The sequence below is a fragment of the Bos grunniens genome, chromosome 5 (genome assembly GCF_055505025.1).
Source record: "Bos grunniens cultivar Pamir isolate PY7600 chromosome 5, Bosgru_T2T1.0, whole genome shotgun sequence".
Taxonomy (NCBI): domain Eukaryota; kingdom Metazoa; phylum Chordata; class Mammalia; order Artiodactyla; family Bovidae; genus Bos; species Bos grunniens.
Window position 1 is genome coordinate 105655427 of NC_141169.1, and position 14700 is coordinate 105670126.

General features: G+C 52.8%; 1 protein-coding gene across 2 annotated transcripts in view; it reads left to right on the forward strand.

Moving 5' to 3' along the window:
* The window catches only part of VWF (von Willebrand factor), a 125464-nt gene that overhangs the window by 108572 nt on the left and 2192 nt on the right, over positions 1 to 14700 (forward strand). For both annotated transcript variants that reach the window (XM_086402347.1, XM_086402346.1), the window contains 7 exons: positions 1957 to 2067; positions 4077 to 4257; positions 5619 to 5659; positions 6137 to 6253; positions 11442 to 11540; positions 12209 to 12337; positions 12843 to 12882. In XM_086402347.1, coding sequence (XP_086258473.1) covers positions 1957 to 2067; positions 4077 to 4257; positions 5619 to 5659; positions 6137 to 6253; positions 11442 to 11540; positions 12209 to 12337; positions 12843 to 12882 — 718 coding nt within the window. The remainder of the gene's footprint in view (positions 1 to 1956; positions 2068 to 4076; positions 4258 to 5618; positions 5660 to 6136; positions 6254 to 11441; positions 11541 to 12208; positions 12338 to 12842; positions 12883 to 14700) is intronic.

The following is a 14700-nucleotide window of genomic DNA, read 5'->3' on the forward strand; positions in this document are numbered from 1 at the left end:
TGTGGAGGAGCAGGCCTGCCAGGCCCCTGGGAGAGGATGATGCTGTGGGATCCAGGGGTGCCTCTGGGGAGCGCCCATCCGTCTCCGTCTCCTCCCACAGGCCACGGGAGGCAGCGGGAGTAACGTGCTATCGGGTGAAGAGAATGCTGCTAGAGGTCGTTTTTATACAGTTGGTCCCCAGTATGTTTTGTGTTTTGGTAGGGAGGTTTGTTTGTTTGTTTTAACTGTGATGGGTCTTTGTTGCAGTGCGTGGGATTTCTCTAGTTTCAGCAAGTGGGGGCTGCTCTGCAGTTGCGGGGCTCGGGCTTCTCATGGCGGTGGCTTCTCTTGTGGAGCACACGCGCTAGGGCATACGGGCTTCAGTAGTTGCAGTGGGCGGGCTCAGTAGTTGTGGCTCATGGGTTTCGTTGTCCCTCGGCATGTAGAATCTTCGTAGACCAGGGATCAAACCCGGGTCCCCTGCATTGGCGGGTGGACTCCCAACCACTGGACCACCAGGGAAATCTAAGCCATTAGGTCTTATTCATCCTCATGATTCTCCTCCAGAAGGAAGAAGAGGCAGGGCTGTTCTTCCCACTTGTTAGAAAGCAGAGGGGATGAAGTTGGCTGAAAGCAGAGGGATGTTGTGCTAGGGGTCATCTGAAGCCAGCAGATGGGGCGAGTCCTGACTCCTAGCCTGGGGCTGTGCTGGCACTCTGGTATAGCTGGCAACAGGGTTGATTTCCTTCAGGACTGACTGGTTTGACCTCCAGCTGCAGGATAACTAATGAGATCTCAGCTGTTAAGACTGAGAACAGCTTGCCAAGCACCACTGTGACACGGGTTGGGTGTCGGCAGGTCCCATGGAGATGGTCCTCAGGCTCCCAGGTCCCCGGGAGAGGCTGTAACTGGGGTGTGGCTGAGTGTCAAGCACGTCCTGTGACTCGGTGCCACTTGTGAGTGTGCAGGGGGAGCAGAGCCGGTGTGGTACCCATGCCCGTCCCGAATACCCTTCTCTCCGAGATGCTGCTTAGTCCTGGGTTCCGGCCCCTCCTCCCCTGGGACAGCCTCGCACATCACTGTTTTGTCTGTTCTTTGTACACTGTTTCCGTGTTCTCGGTGGAGGGTTTCAATCCAAGACCCCCATGCTTTGGCCAGATTGGAGGACCTCCAAGAGGAGGATGGGTTGGCAGACTTCCACCTTGCAGGATGCTGGTCTTCCTGGCCAGCTTTCTGGGGATGGTTGGTCTCATCTCATGGTGCCCCATAAACTACTAGGTCAGTGTCAAGTGGTGACCTGGGGAAGCCCAGCTCTGTAGGTTACTGAGAGGTCCTGGGGTCAAGGCGCTCATCTCGTGCAGGTAACTTGCTCTGTTAGTGCAGAGCCCAGACTCCAGGCATCCTGAATGTTCTCCCCTGGTCTAGACTTGGGCCGTGATAAACGTTGGGTCAGCTGGCAGCTGCTGCATGAACTCTGAACGTCTTTAAAACCCCCGTGGACTGCCTCTTGGGGCTTCCCTAGTAGCGCCATAGTAAAGAATCCCCCTGCCAGTGCAGGAGATGCAGGTTTGATCTCTGGTCCAGGAAGATCCCCTGGAGAAGGAAATGGCTACCCACTCCAGTATTCTTGCCTAGAGAATTCCATGGACCGAGGAGCCTGGTGGGCTACCTCCATGGCCTCTCAAATAGTCAGACACGACTGAGCAACTGAACAAAAAGGACTGGCTCCTGGTCCAGAGTGGATGCTTGCGGAGGGCAGGGTTGTATCTGGACAGGTGATGTGAGAGCCGTAGTGATTCAGTGGGTGGTGCTTCCTGACCACTTAGCGTGATCGTGGGGCTGGAGGAGCGCAGAGATGAGGACGTCCGGTCCGGCTGCCCTCTGCAAGCCCCGGAGCTCCAAACACCTGTGCGGGGACCAGAGCACTTGCGTCTTTGCTGCCAGCTGTCCCGACACTCCGTCCTTGTGTGTTTTCAGGGCTTCACCTACGTCCTCCGCGAGGGAGAGTGCTGTGGAAGGTGCCTGCCGTCGGCCTGCGAGGTGGTGACCGGCTCCCCGCGGGGGGACTCCCAGACCCAGTGGAAGAGTGTAGGTCTGGGCCAGGGTGTGTGGGCAGGGGGCTGGGGGCCGGGCCAGCCTCATCTGGGCTCCAGGGCTGGCCTTGGTTTCGATAAAGCAGATGCTCACTCCCTACCGTTCGCTCTCCCTGTGGCGAGTTTAATGTAGCTGTTGGTTTATCCAGATGTCAGCTGGGGAACTAGTTAAGGCTGCCCAGATCTGGGGAGAGCCCAGTGCCCTCTCTATGAGTTCTGTGAGCTCCTGGGGGTGGGGGTTATGTTCTCCTGTTCACCTGTGAACCTGAGGACTCTGATGGTTGATGCAGGTCTGTATGATGGCCCAGGCAGGGTCCTCTGACCTTGTCACTGATTTCCGTTGGAGAAATTTACAATCCAGAGAAGCAAACAGTGTTTCTGTCCCCAGACCCCGCAAGCTACTTCTGCAGCTCTGGCTGTGGCCCTTGACCATGCCAGTGGCCCCCCACCTCCCTCCCTATCGTCTCCTGTCTGGCCTCTCACCCCCAGATCCCCCTCCCTGAACCAGAGCAGCCTAGCTTCTCCTTTGTGGCCAGAGGCCCTCACTTTGGCTCTGGAGCCATTTTCTGAAACACAGAAGATCCCTCCCTGGGAGTCTTAGCTCAGACGCAACGATGTTAACAGACCTTTCCACTCTGGCTGATACGGATAAAGTGGGGGTGCTGAGCCCTGGGATCCTCAGGAGGCAGGTGCTGGGGTGGGTGTGAGGTCCCTTCTCAGTCCTCCAGGGAGACCAAAACACACTCTGTTTAGAAGGAGCGCAAAGGGTTAACTGTCCTGCCCTGGCCATGCGCATCTCGTGCCCTGGCCCACTGGCCTCTTCCTCCTCGGTGGTGACCGAGGGACTTGCTGAATTCCCCATGAGGGGTCCCACCTCCCTATTCTAGTCCTGGTCCCTGGGGATGTCCTTGCTCCATCCCTCCTCCTGCCCTGTCAGGCTGCCTGCTCCCCATCACCCCAGAATCAGGCTGGTTTTGCGAACCCTCCCCAGGGTCAGAGGCTGCTGTGTCCTGGCGGCGGGGGGAGCTGACAACTGGTACCTTTGAGGCTCAGTACCCCTCCCTCCCAGTCACTCATCTGCCTCCAGGGCTCACTCAGCTCTGACATCAGTGTATACGGAAGAGTCTCCCTCGCCCTCCCTCCCTCTGACTGTAAGACTTGGGGGTCAGAAGTGGCTCTGGAACATGAGGGGCCAGCGGGAGCGGATGGGGACGGGTCTTCTTAACGCGTATGATGTCCAGGGCTCAGTGGGTTATTGATCAGAGTCGAGTGTGGCCTGCAGCGGGAAGGTGTGTTCAGGGTGAGTCAGAAAGGGGTCAAGACAGAGGCTGCAGTCGGGGCACTCTGCTCCTCCTCTGAAAAGAGAAGAAAGGGAACCGGGCCCGAAAGAAGCTGCCGGGCCTGGAGCATGCTGACTGGGCACCCCTGCTTGTGCGTCCGGGAGACACACAGACCGGTCAGAAACTCCGGGGAACTTTCTGAACCATGTTCTGGACACTCAGTGCTCCTGGATGGTGGAGCCAGCCCGAGGGGACAGGCCACCCATTGCAGCCTGGAGGCCTGGGGACAGATTGCAGGGCCAAGGGCCAGATGCCAGCATCCCATCTTTAGAGGGAGGCCGTGTGAGGCTGGGCGATGGGCTGGTTCCCCCGACCCCCATGTTGCCCCTCCGCTGTCTCCCCACGCCGCTGTTCCTGGTTGCTCAGCTCCCAGGCAGGCTGAGGGCAGAGGGAGCACCCTCTGTCCTCAGGTGCTTCCTCTGGTGGCTCAAGACTGTCTTGGGAGCACACGTGGCTCTGAGCTGGGCTCTTGGTTGGGGGGACTCTGACCCAGACTCACCGAAGGACCTGGACGAGCTGTCATTCCCTCCAGGGGCCTCCCCCATGGGCAGGGCTTAGCTGTGGAGCCAGGCTCACCTCCAGGGCCCACCCAAGCTCCTGAGGGGACCACCCACTCCCAGCAGGACCTCGGGCCCCATGACCCACTTGGGTGCTCTGCCCACAGGTTGGCTCTCACTGGGCCTCCCCCGAGAACCCCTGCCTCATCCACGAGTGCGTCCGAGTCGAGGAGGAGGTCTTCGTGCAGCAGAGGAACGTCTCCTGCCCGCAGCTGAATGTCCCTGTCTGCCCGTTGGGCTTCCAGCTGCGCTGTCAGACCTTGGGCTGTTGCCCCACCTGTCGCTGCGGTAAGACATGCCACCAGGCCAGCCTCCAGGCCTCCCAACCCTCCAAAAAGGCTCAGGAGGGCTCCCGAATCCCTGCCTTTGGAGTAGCTTAGGGAAATGGGCAGGATCAAATCTTCCTGTCCATTCCTAATGTTTTGGGGAGAAAGCAAATGAGAGGAGAGAAGCAGGACAGTTCCTGAAGGTCATCACTGAGCTCAGTGCTGGCTTTGTACCGTGTCTCATGTCATCCCATGACGATCACAGTGAGTACTGTGATACCGCCATTTGCTCACCTGAGTGGTAGAACTGGGATTGGATCCAGGCTTCTCTGATTCTACAAATACCTTCTCCATCATTCTTCTGAAGAAGGTATTCCAGCTGTCCATCTCCTAACCCCACCAACCAAGCAACCAAGCAACCAAGCAACCAATCAACCAAACAACCTGATGGAGGGGAGGGCCTGAGAAATTCTTTTGCAAAGAATTTCAAACATGTTAACCAAATAAGAAGCAAAAAGCGATCATCAGTTGTCTCATCATTGCATTAAAATTAAAGCTCTTTCATCTTTCCCCACCATGCCAAAAGGGGCTCCCCTGGTGGCTCAGACAGCAAAGAATCTGCCTGCCATGTGGGAGAACCACATCCCTGAGTCGGGAAGATCCCTTGGAGAAGGGAATGGCAACCCACTCCAATATTCTTGCCTGGCGCATTCCATGGACAGAGGAGCCTCGCGGGCTACACTCCATGGGGTTGCAAAGAGTCGGACACGACTGAACAACTAACACTTTCACATCATGCCAAAAGAAAAAAAAAAAACAGGAAGAACAAAACCAACCATCAACCAAGCAACCAAGCAACCAATCAACCAAACAACCAATCAACCAACCAACCATCAACCAAGCAACCAATCAACCAATCAACCAATCAACCAACCAACCATCAACCAAGCAAACAACAAACCAAGCACTCAACCAAACAATCAGCCAAACAACCAATAGCAGCAGCAATAGCAAACAACTCTCACCACCTGCTACCCTGAATTCTTTGTGTGATTTTATCATGGGACTTAGTTTCCAAAGCAGATTTTCATTCCTTCACAAGCACAGCACCCTCTCTCTTGCCCCGTCGATGTGAATCACTTAAACAAGCACCCTCCCCTCCAAGGCTCCAGGGGGCTGGAGGGTGGGGAGTAGGCAGCTGCCCATCCTTGAGGGGCCTGGGGTCAGTGTGGCCACGTAGGCAGGAGGACCCACAGTGCTTTGCGGGGTGGAGGGAAGGACTGGAAGGTGGAGCGGAGAGGCCCAGCCCAGCGGAGCGGCCAGGTTGCAGGTCTCCAGCAGGTGTGTTCTGATCACTCATGCCCTGCGCCTGTCTCTCCCCAGAGCCCGTGCAGGCTTGCGTGCTCAACGGCACCATCATCGGGGTGAGCTGATGCGTTCTCCCCAGGGGGGCAGGGACAGGGGCTGTGTGGAGGGTGGGCAGCATCTGAAAGTGCAAATACAGGGCCCGGGGCGACCTGCTCCACCCACACTTCCCTTGCTCCTAGGGCTTCCCAGGCATCCTGGAGGGGAAGCCCCAACTCTCCAGGGCCTGGGTCCCGCCTTCGCCTTCTAGCGCTCATCTCCCGGTCCCCCAGCCCCCAGGCACAGGAGATGTGTCTGTCCCCTCTTCTTCTGCCCCAGGGAAAGCCCTCACTCTCACCACTGCCATCCTTGAGGGGGGAGGGTGGGGGAAGGAGTGGCCTCTGGGGACCGGAGGAGAATTGGGGTGATGATGGCTCCTAGCAGCTTTGAGCAGCCGGGCCCCACACCTAAGGCAGATGGCTCATGGGGCTGAGGGCGGTCAGGGGTTGGGGGACCAGGGTGCCAGGAGGCCTGACCCTGGTCCCCCCTGGTTCCAGCCCGGGAAGACTGTGATGGTTGACGCATGCATGACCTGCCGCTGCCACGTCCAGGCAGGGGTCATCTCTGGATTCAAGCTGGAGTGCAGGAAGACCACCTGCCAGGCCTGCCCTGCGGTAAGAGAGGCTGCGGCTGGGGGGACCGGGGGGTCAGCTGGGCACTTTTAGGACCCAGGCAATGGGACCTCACTAGGGTCTTTAAATAAAAACTTTCATGATTTTCTGATTCTGTCCAGTATCTGACAGCTGTCAGGAAGGGACTAAAAGTCACCTACCCAGATTGCATTTCTCAGAAATAATTATAATTTAGTTTTGTACATTTTAAACATTCTTTTAGTGTATTTGCAAGGCTGAGACCATATTCACAATTCTGTATTCTTTTTTAGGCAACATTTTAAGTAACATCATTACTGATCTTTGAAAGCATTAAAAATCAGTCAAATATTTATCCGACAGTTACCAGTTAGCCCACAATTATTTATCAGACACTTGCTACGTGCAGATTTCTACACAACGTTCTCTGGAGCGGACCTGCCTCAAAGTATACTTTTATTATTGCACATTGTTGTCCGACTCTTTGTGACCCCATGGACTGCACCCTGCCAGGCTCCTCTGTCCATGGGATTTCCCAGGCAAGAATACTGGAGTGGGCTGCCATTTCCTTCTCCAGGGGATCTTCCTGACCCAGGGATCGAACCCAGGTCTCTAGCATTTCAGGCAGAGTGTGTACCACGGAGCCGCCAGGGAAGCTCTGTTGGACACTGGGGTGGTCTAAAATAGTTCACCCCCGTTTCTGCCAGGTCACGATGATGGTGTTTGCTTTGAATACCTCTGCAGGTGGGATCAGGGACGTGGAATCCTCATTTCTAGTGGAGTAGAGGAGAGCATGCACTTCACTGGTCTAATCACGACTCTTAGCAAACCCCTCCTCCCCCGCACAGAGCTGCACCAGTGCTGAGGAGGATGCCCTGGCTTCTTCTGCAGGCTGCCCCCTGCATCTGGGGCTCCTGCTGTCCTAGAGAATACAGTTGGTCAGATGAGTTTGTTGTGAGCTGGATGCACAGAATACATAATGTAACCACTCTTTTAGGTGGTGGAGCAGTGGGTAGGGGCTGGACGGTTCCTGGAGAGGAGTCTCTCATCAGAGGAGCAATGCACTGGCCAGAGGGGAGGTGCGATGGGGCGAGGGATGAGGAACGCTGGAGCCCGTGTGGTCAGCACTCTTGAGGACAGGGTGTGTTCTGCACCTGGGCGCTGTGTGAGGCTCCAAGGGAGTGAAGGGAATAGGATACACATTGTTTCTGATAGAACGGCTCAAATAGAACATCCTTGCCTCAGTTAGGAAGAAGGGACCGAAATACGTGTTTTTACTTTTTAAAAATTTAAAATCCCAGTTGTTTTAGGGTTTCCAGTGCAAGTGTGTGTGTGTGTGTGAGTGTGTGTGTGTGAGACAACTCCCCTGATACATTTGGTCTTGAATATAGGAAGGAATGATGCTGTCTGAAGTCTGTGTCACCCCTTCACCTGGATGTCCATGGAATTACAATCAATGCCAGGAGAGAGAGGTTCGCACCCACTGTCCTGCAGGAAGCGGTCAGGGGGATGAGCACACTCTTTACTGGCGCCCTCTGGTGGTCAGAGGATGGCACAGTCACCTCCTCTGCATCCATAGATACCCAGTTTTTGTTTTTAGATACCTTGTTTTAGAATCCAGTCTAGACATAGGTTTCTAAATATTTTTAAATCCACAGCTCACTTTGGTCTGTGTACTCCTCCTCTTCTCCAAAATTGCATCTCCCCAGGGCAGTGCGGGCTTCCCTGGTGGCTCAGATGGTAAAGAATCCACCTCCCAGGGCAGGAGATAGCGGTTTTAATCCTTGGATGGGGAAGATCCCCTGGAGAAGGCAATGGCAACCCGTGTTCTTGCCTGGAGAATCCCATGAACAGAGGAGCCTGGAAGGCCACAGTCCACAGGGTCGCAAAGAGTCAGACACAACTGAGCGACCAAGCAAATCACACACACACACACACACACAGAGGGCAGTAAACTCACTTCCTCCCCCTTGAGATCCTGGACAGTAGCTCTGCAGTGTGTCTTTCAGTCTTTGCTGAGCTCTGCCTCATATGCCCCTTCTCGCTCAGCATCCTTCCCTGGACCTCCGGGAGGCCTCCTGCACGTGGGGAGCTGTGCTGGGTCAAGTTTAGGTCAGCCTGGTTGAACTGCAAATGTCAGATGGGACTGTTAGCATCACCAGAAACGTGGGCCCTCTGTCTCCTCCAGGGGAGACGATGCTTATGCCTCAAGGGGCCCAGCAGCCGATGGTCTGTGCTGGTGGTTTTGCTGGTAGAGACAAAGGAAGGCAAGGGGAAAAGACATGACCCTGACCGGGAACATTGAGAAGGCCTCCCGGAGGAGCATGACCTTCGACTGACCTTCAGCAGTGCCCACCCAGGAGTGGGAATGGGGACAGACTGGCAGATCAGCAAGAGTAAGGCCAGTGGCTTTTCAAAAAATAAAAGTAGTTTCTCTTTTTTAAAGGCTTTTAAAAATAGTTCTACTAGATATTGCAATTATTTTTAAAAGTAGATAAATTAAGGCTTTTAGTTGGAGTTTCAACATCAAACTCTCAAAAATTACTAGAATGAATAGACAGAGAAGTAGAAGGATACAGTAGATCTGAAAAGCGCTATGAACCAATTCAACATAATTAAGTTTTATACAGTTTTCACACAACAGCAGGACACAAAATTCTGTTCAAGTTCCCATAGACCGTAAACCAGGAGACACTGGAACATATCCAGGGACATAAAACAAGGTGCAAAAATTTCATGGTCTAAAGGTATTGAAATCATACAGACTCTATTCTCTTAACACTGTGGAATTATGTTAGAAATCAATATCAAAGGAGACTTGAAAATAACCCACATAGTTTCAAGTGCAAGGTTTAAAATATTTTATTATCACTGTGAATGTGCTGTCACTTCAGTTGTGTTTGACTCTTTGCGACCCCGTGGACTGTGACTCTCCAGGCTCCTCTGTCCATGGGATTCTCCAGGCAAGAATACTGGAGTGGGTTGCCATGCCCTCCTCCAGGGGATCTTCCCGACCCAGGGGTCGAACCTGTGTGTCTTATGTCTCCCGCATTGGCAGGCGGGTTTTCTTTACAACTAGCGCCACCTGGAAAGCCCATATTCACTATTCATTATCAGTTGTAAACCGTGCATAGGACCAATGTTAATAAATGTATTCACAAGAGAAAAAAGTTTAAAAAGAGGGTGAGAAAAGGAAGATAGAGTAAGGGCAGTGGGGAGATAGGACTGGGGTCCTCGAGTGGCCGACACAGTTTGTGAAAAGGGCAGGGAGACACCTGTGAGAAGAGCCTGGGGGGCATCCCTGGACAGGGGAGCAGGGCTCATTGGCTGCTCTGACCTGTGAGTTCTGTGGTTGGTGGGACGCCTGGCCCTTCCTGATTGGATGCTGCAGTGAAAGCCCAGTTAGCTCTGCCCTCCTCCTGGTCCACCTGCTGGCTGTGCAGTGGGTGTCCGGTCAGCACTGGCCAGAAGCCCAGCAGCGCTCAGACACACCTGTCACCTGTGCACTGGTGTTCTCGCCTCTCAGGGTCTCTTCTCTCTCCTGTGGGTGAGGTCAGCCTGCTTCCTCCCCTCCCCTCCCTCCTTCCCCTGTCCACTGCTCCTCTGAAATCACTGCCCTCTCCTCTCACCTCCCACCCCATCCTCCACCTCCTCCTGTCCCTTTCCCTCCCACGACGCCCCCCATCTTTCCTTGTCCTTGGCTTCACCATGTGCTTGGCCCCTCTGGGGTGTGGATGGAGCCTCTACAGCCTCATCTCTTCACTTTGCAACCCCCTCCTCCATTTGTCCCCCATCCCTCATGTCTCCTGTAAAGATTTTGGGCTGAGTAGAGGGTATTTCCTAGTCCCTTCTAGCACTCAGTAAAAATGCCCCAATCCAGGCTCCTATGAAATCCTGTCTGACATCAACCCCATTTTATTTCCTCGTTCTGATAATAACCAGTTGCATGCATTCATGCTGCTTTTCCCATCTCTCTTCCTCTCCCATTCATCACGGTCCACACCTTCAGGAATCGTGTGATTTTGAAAACACAGCTAAAGCTCACCCCATGGCCTCAAACGTCAACAGTGTCCTTCCAAGCATATGTGTGTAGCCGGGGCCCATCCATTCGCCCTGTTCTGCTGGAAGCTCAGTCCTCACTGGCTTTCTCTACAGCCTCCCTGATGGGTTCAGTGCACACTCACAGACTCCTCACCTCCCTGCTGGTTAGGAGCCTTCAGTCTCTGTGCAATCAACATGGGAGCCCTGTGAGACAGCCAGGTCTTCTGCCCGGGACTCCAGACTGACCTGCTAGAGATTCACAGCAGAAAAACCTCAGGACCCCAAGGAATGAATCTCTAAGTGGTCATTACTAAATGTAGCAAAATGAAAAAAATGACACCATCATTGGCTTTCATATAGCTAAATGTATTCTTTTAAAATTTTGCTGAGTTTTGTTCTTCCTGTTTTTTTTTTTCTTTTGGCATGATGTGAAAGTGTTAGTTGTTCAGTCATGTCCGACTCTTTGCGACCCCATGGAGTGTAGCCCGCCAGGCTCCTCTGTCCATGGAATGCGCCAGGCAAGAATATTGGAGTGGGTTGCCATTCCCTTCTCCAAGGGATCTTCCCGACTCAGGGATGTGGTTCTCCCGCATGGCAGGCAGATTCTTTGCTGTCTGAGCCACCAGGGGAGCCCCTTTTGGCATGGTGGGGAAAGATGAAAGAGCTTTAATTTTAATGCAATGATGAGACAACTGATGATCGCTTTTTGCTTCTTATTTGGTTAACATGTTTGAAAATTCTTTGCAAAAATAAAAAGTTGGTTACCCTGTGTGGTCTCCCAGATTTTGGGGCATTTTTGTAAAACCGTGAAATCCTGTAGTCTGGAAGCTACAGCCTTTTCCCCTACCGTAAAGGTAAGGGATGGAGGCAGGAAGACAGTTTCCGCTGTGACAAAGTCCAGTGGCGGATGATGATTGCGTGGACTAGGTGATGACAGAGGACCTTGGAATGAAGAGCAGTGGATGAGTTCAAGATGCATTTTTTGGCAAGATCTGGTGATGTGTGGGTGAGGGGCGAGGCAGGGGATGAGCAAAAGAGAGCAGGGACGAGGATGACCCCCAGATTTCTGGTTGGAGCGGCTGGGTATGATGAAACCATTTACAGTTTGGCTTACTTATGAGCGGGGTCTTCAGGGGAGGTTCACAGAGGCTGCATTTTCTCCTGGTTCCAGGGTTACATGGAAGAGAAGCTCCAGGGCGAATGCTGTGGGAGATGCTTGCCTACGGCGTGCACCATTCAGCTACGAGGGGGACAGATCCTGATGCTGAAGGTGGGGGCAAGTGGACGTCAAGACTGTCCCCTCAGATCACCGTCTGCTTCCCTTCTTGGGGATCTTTTCTTCAAGAAAGAGGGGGCCAAGTTTGGGTCAATATTGACTTCTTTTCATACCTATTTCTGATTTTTTATAAAGAAAAGATGGATAACCTTTAGAAGGTACAGGATTTTCTCTTTGATTTAGTTATTTTGTCACTTTCCTTGACAAGGGGATAGTTGGTGTGGGCCCCCATGATTGAGAGTTGGTTGACCTCTAAGATTTGCTCCAGCCTCGATTATCTCTGAGACTGGGTAGGCAGTCAGGTGCCAGAGATGCTGATCTGTGAAAGTTAGGATGGGCTGGTGAGACAGGCACCTAGTCCACTCATCTCTCCATCAGAGGCACTCAGCTCTAGTTCAGCTATTGATTGACCAGTTTACCTCCACTGTGTCTTAATTCTTTACGCTGTTATGTGGTCAGAAGAGTTTAGGGATTCCCTGCCTTCATACAGCCCTGTTCCCAGTAAACAGGTTGCAAAACCGGACTGCACCTGCCTCATTCTTGTTCTATGGTCCCCCACGTTGTCTTAACAACTCCAGGGAGTCAAGGCCACTATTTGAAGTGGCTGTGAAACCCAAGCTGCCTTCAGATGTGCTCAACGCACGTCCTCTCTTTCCTTTCAGCGTGATGAGACACTCCAGGATGGCTGTGACAGTCACTTCTGCAAAGTCAACAAGAGAGGAGAGTTCATTTGGGAGAAGAGGGTCATGAGCTGCCCGCCCTTCAACGAACACAAATGCCTGGCTGAGGGGGTGAGCCGTCGGAGCCCGGGCCCTGCTTTCCTCTCGACTGGCTCCATCTGTGACTGAAAAAAGAAGGTTCTTTTGAATGGCAGTTCAGCTCTGCCATGATTCCCAGTGTTCAAGGAGAACCCCAGCCTAGTTTAAAAATCAACAAAATTACAAAATCAAAGCCTGATAGAGAGATGAAACTCTCTCTATGATGCTCTAAGAAAATACCTCCCCTTGGGGGAGATTGGATCTGTGATCCTTGAATGGGGAGGTGAGAGGCCAAACTAGTTGATGGTCCCCCCTGGGAATGACAGTCCCAGAGACTCTCAACTGGAAGAGAATTCAGAATAATCAGGACTGTTTCAGCCTGACCGGGCGGGGTGGTCAGTCTGCTCACCTTTGTGATGGGACAGTCCATTCACTTCTGGGGACTTGGGCTCAGGGCTGTGAGTCCAGAGGCAGGAATGACAGAAAGTGTCCGCTATGTACTGTTTGTGCCTAACTTGGGACTTTGCTGTTTTCTTAGGGGAAAATCATGAAAATTCCTGGCACATGCTGTGACACATGTAAGTACGTTACCAATAGACTGTCCCTTGAAACCCATCAGATTAAGTCCAGGGGATGTTCCTCGAAGTGGACTTTATTCTAGAAAGATAGCGCAGTCATTGCATTCCATTCTGCAGGGGACTGCCACCCTGCCTCGCATGTCCTTGGACTGCCCCCTACTCAAGCCCCCTTTCAGATGCCTGTAAACCAGTCTCTTCTTCCTTCTTCCAGACTCCTGGCAATCACTAGCCTCTTACTTGCCTTTCTCCTCACCGGGTCCTGGGTTGGTCACAGTCCTATCACAAGAGAATGTCTTCTCTCTGCCAGTGAAGCTCCTTGAGGACGAGGCACCTTGATTTATGATCTCAACAGATGAGACACTCAATACACCTCTATTCTTTGGGTATCCCAGAGAGAAGGGGAAGCAAGAAGCTGGCTGTGGGGCTGCAGAGAAACACAGTCTTCTTAAGGATTGATAAGGCTGGTCTCATTAACCAGTTTTATTAATCTCCTCTCCTTCACTCTTGCCTGTTCTTTTTTAAAATTAATTAATTTTACTTTCGGCTGCACTGTGTCTTCGTTGCGGTGGCCAGGCTTTCTCTAGTTGTGGAGGCCGGGGCTACCTTTACTTGTGGTGGACAAGCTCCTGGTTGTGGTGGCTTCTCTTGTTGCTGAGCATGGGCTCTCGAGCGCACTTGCTCCGTAGTCATGGTGAATGGGCTTAGACGCCCCGAGGCATGTGGGATCTTCCTGGACTAGGGATCGAGCCTGTATCCCCTGTGTTGGCAGGCAGATTCTTTGCCACTGGGCCACCAGGGAAGTCCTTGGCTTTTCCTGACCTTGCACTGTGTTGCACGGGTTGGTCCCCCAGTAGTTACCGCAGCAGCTTTGGAGACGGAGCTCCAGTCAGCTCATCAGAAAGCATCTCACCGCATGTTCTTGTTTCCATGAGCACATGTACTTCTCAGAATCCCAAAGTTAGTGCTGTATACTCTGGGTATAGAATTATTTGTCTGGACTAATATTCTTTGTTTTTTAGTTTAGTTAGCTTTTTTTGTTTGTTTGTTTTTGGATTCCTGGGTCCATGTTCCCATGTTTATTTGGAGGTAGAGAAAGCAAAGAGTTGCTCAGTTGTGTCCGACTCTTTGCAACCCCATGGACTATAGCTCACCAGGCTCCGCTGTCCATGTAATTCTCTAGGCAAGAATACTGGAGTGGGTAGCCATTCCCTTCTCTAGGGGATCTTTCTGACCCAGGGATCGAACCTGGTCTCCTGCATTGCAGGCGGATTCTTTACCATCTGAGCCACCAGGGAAGCCCCTGGGGAAAAGAAAGAAAGAGTGAAAGCATGAATACCTTCAGTGGTCAGTCATTTGTTCTTCTCCTGATGGCTCCCTCTGACAGTCCCTGGAGTTGCTGTAACCAAGCTGCAGACTAAGGGGACACACTCTGAGAGCATCTCTCTCTGTGATTCCTGTCTGCATGGCTGAGATCAGGAAACCATCCAGGAAGAGACGCATTTTTCTCTAGGTGTGCTGCAGGGGCAATCTGGCCAAGGCTGTTATCTGCAAAACTAGCAATGAGGCCGGAGAAGGCACTGGCACCCCACTCTAGTACTCTTGCCTGGAAAATCCCACGGACGGAGGAGCCTGGTAGGCTGCAGTCCATGGGGTCCCTAAGAGTTGGACACGACTGAGCAACTTCACTCTCACTTTTCACTTTCATGCATTGGAGAAGGAAATGGCAACCCACTCCAGTGTTCTTGCCTGGAGAATCCCAGGGACGGGGGAGCCTGGTGGGCTGCCGTCTATGGGGTCGCACAGAGCTGGACACGACTG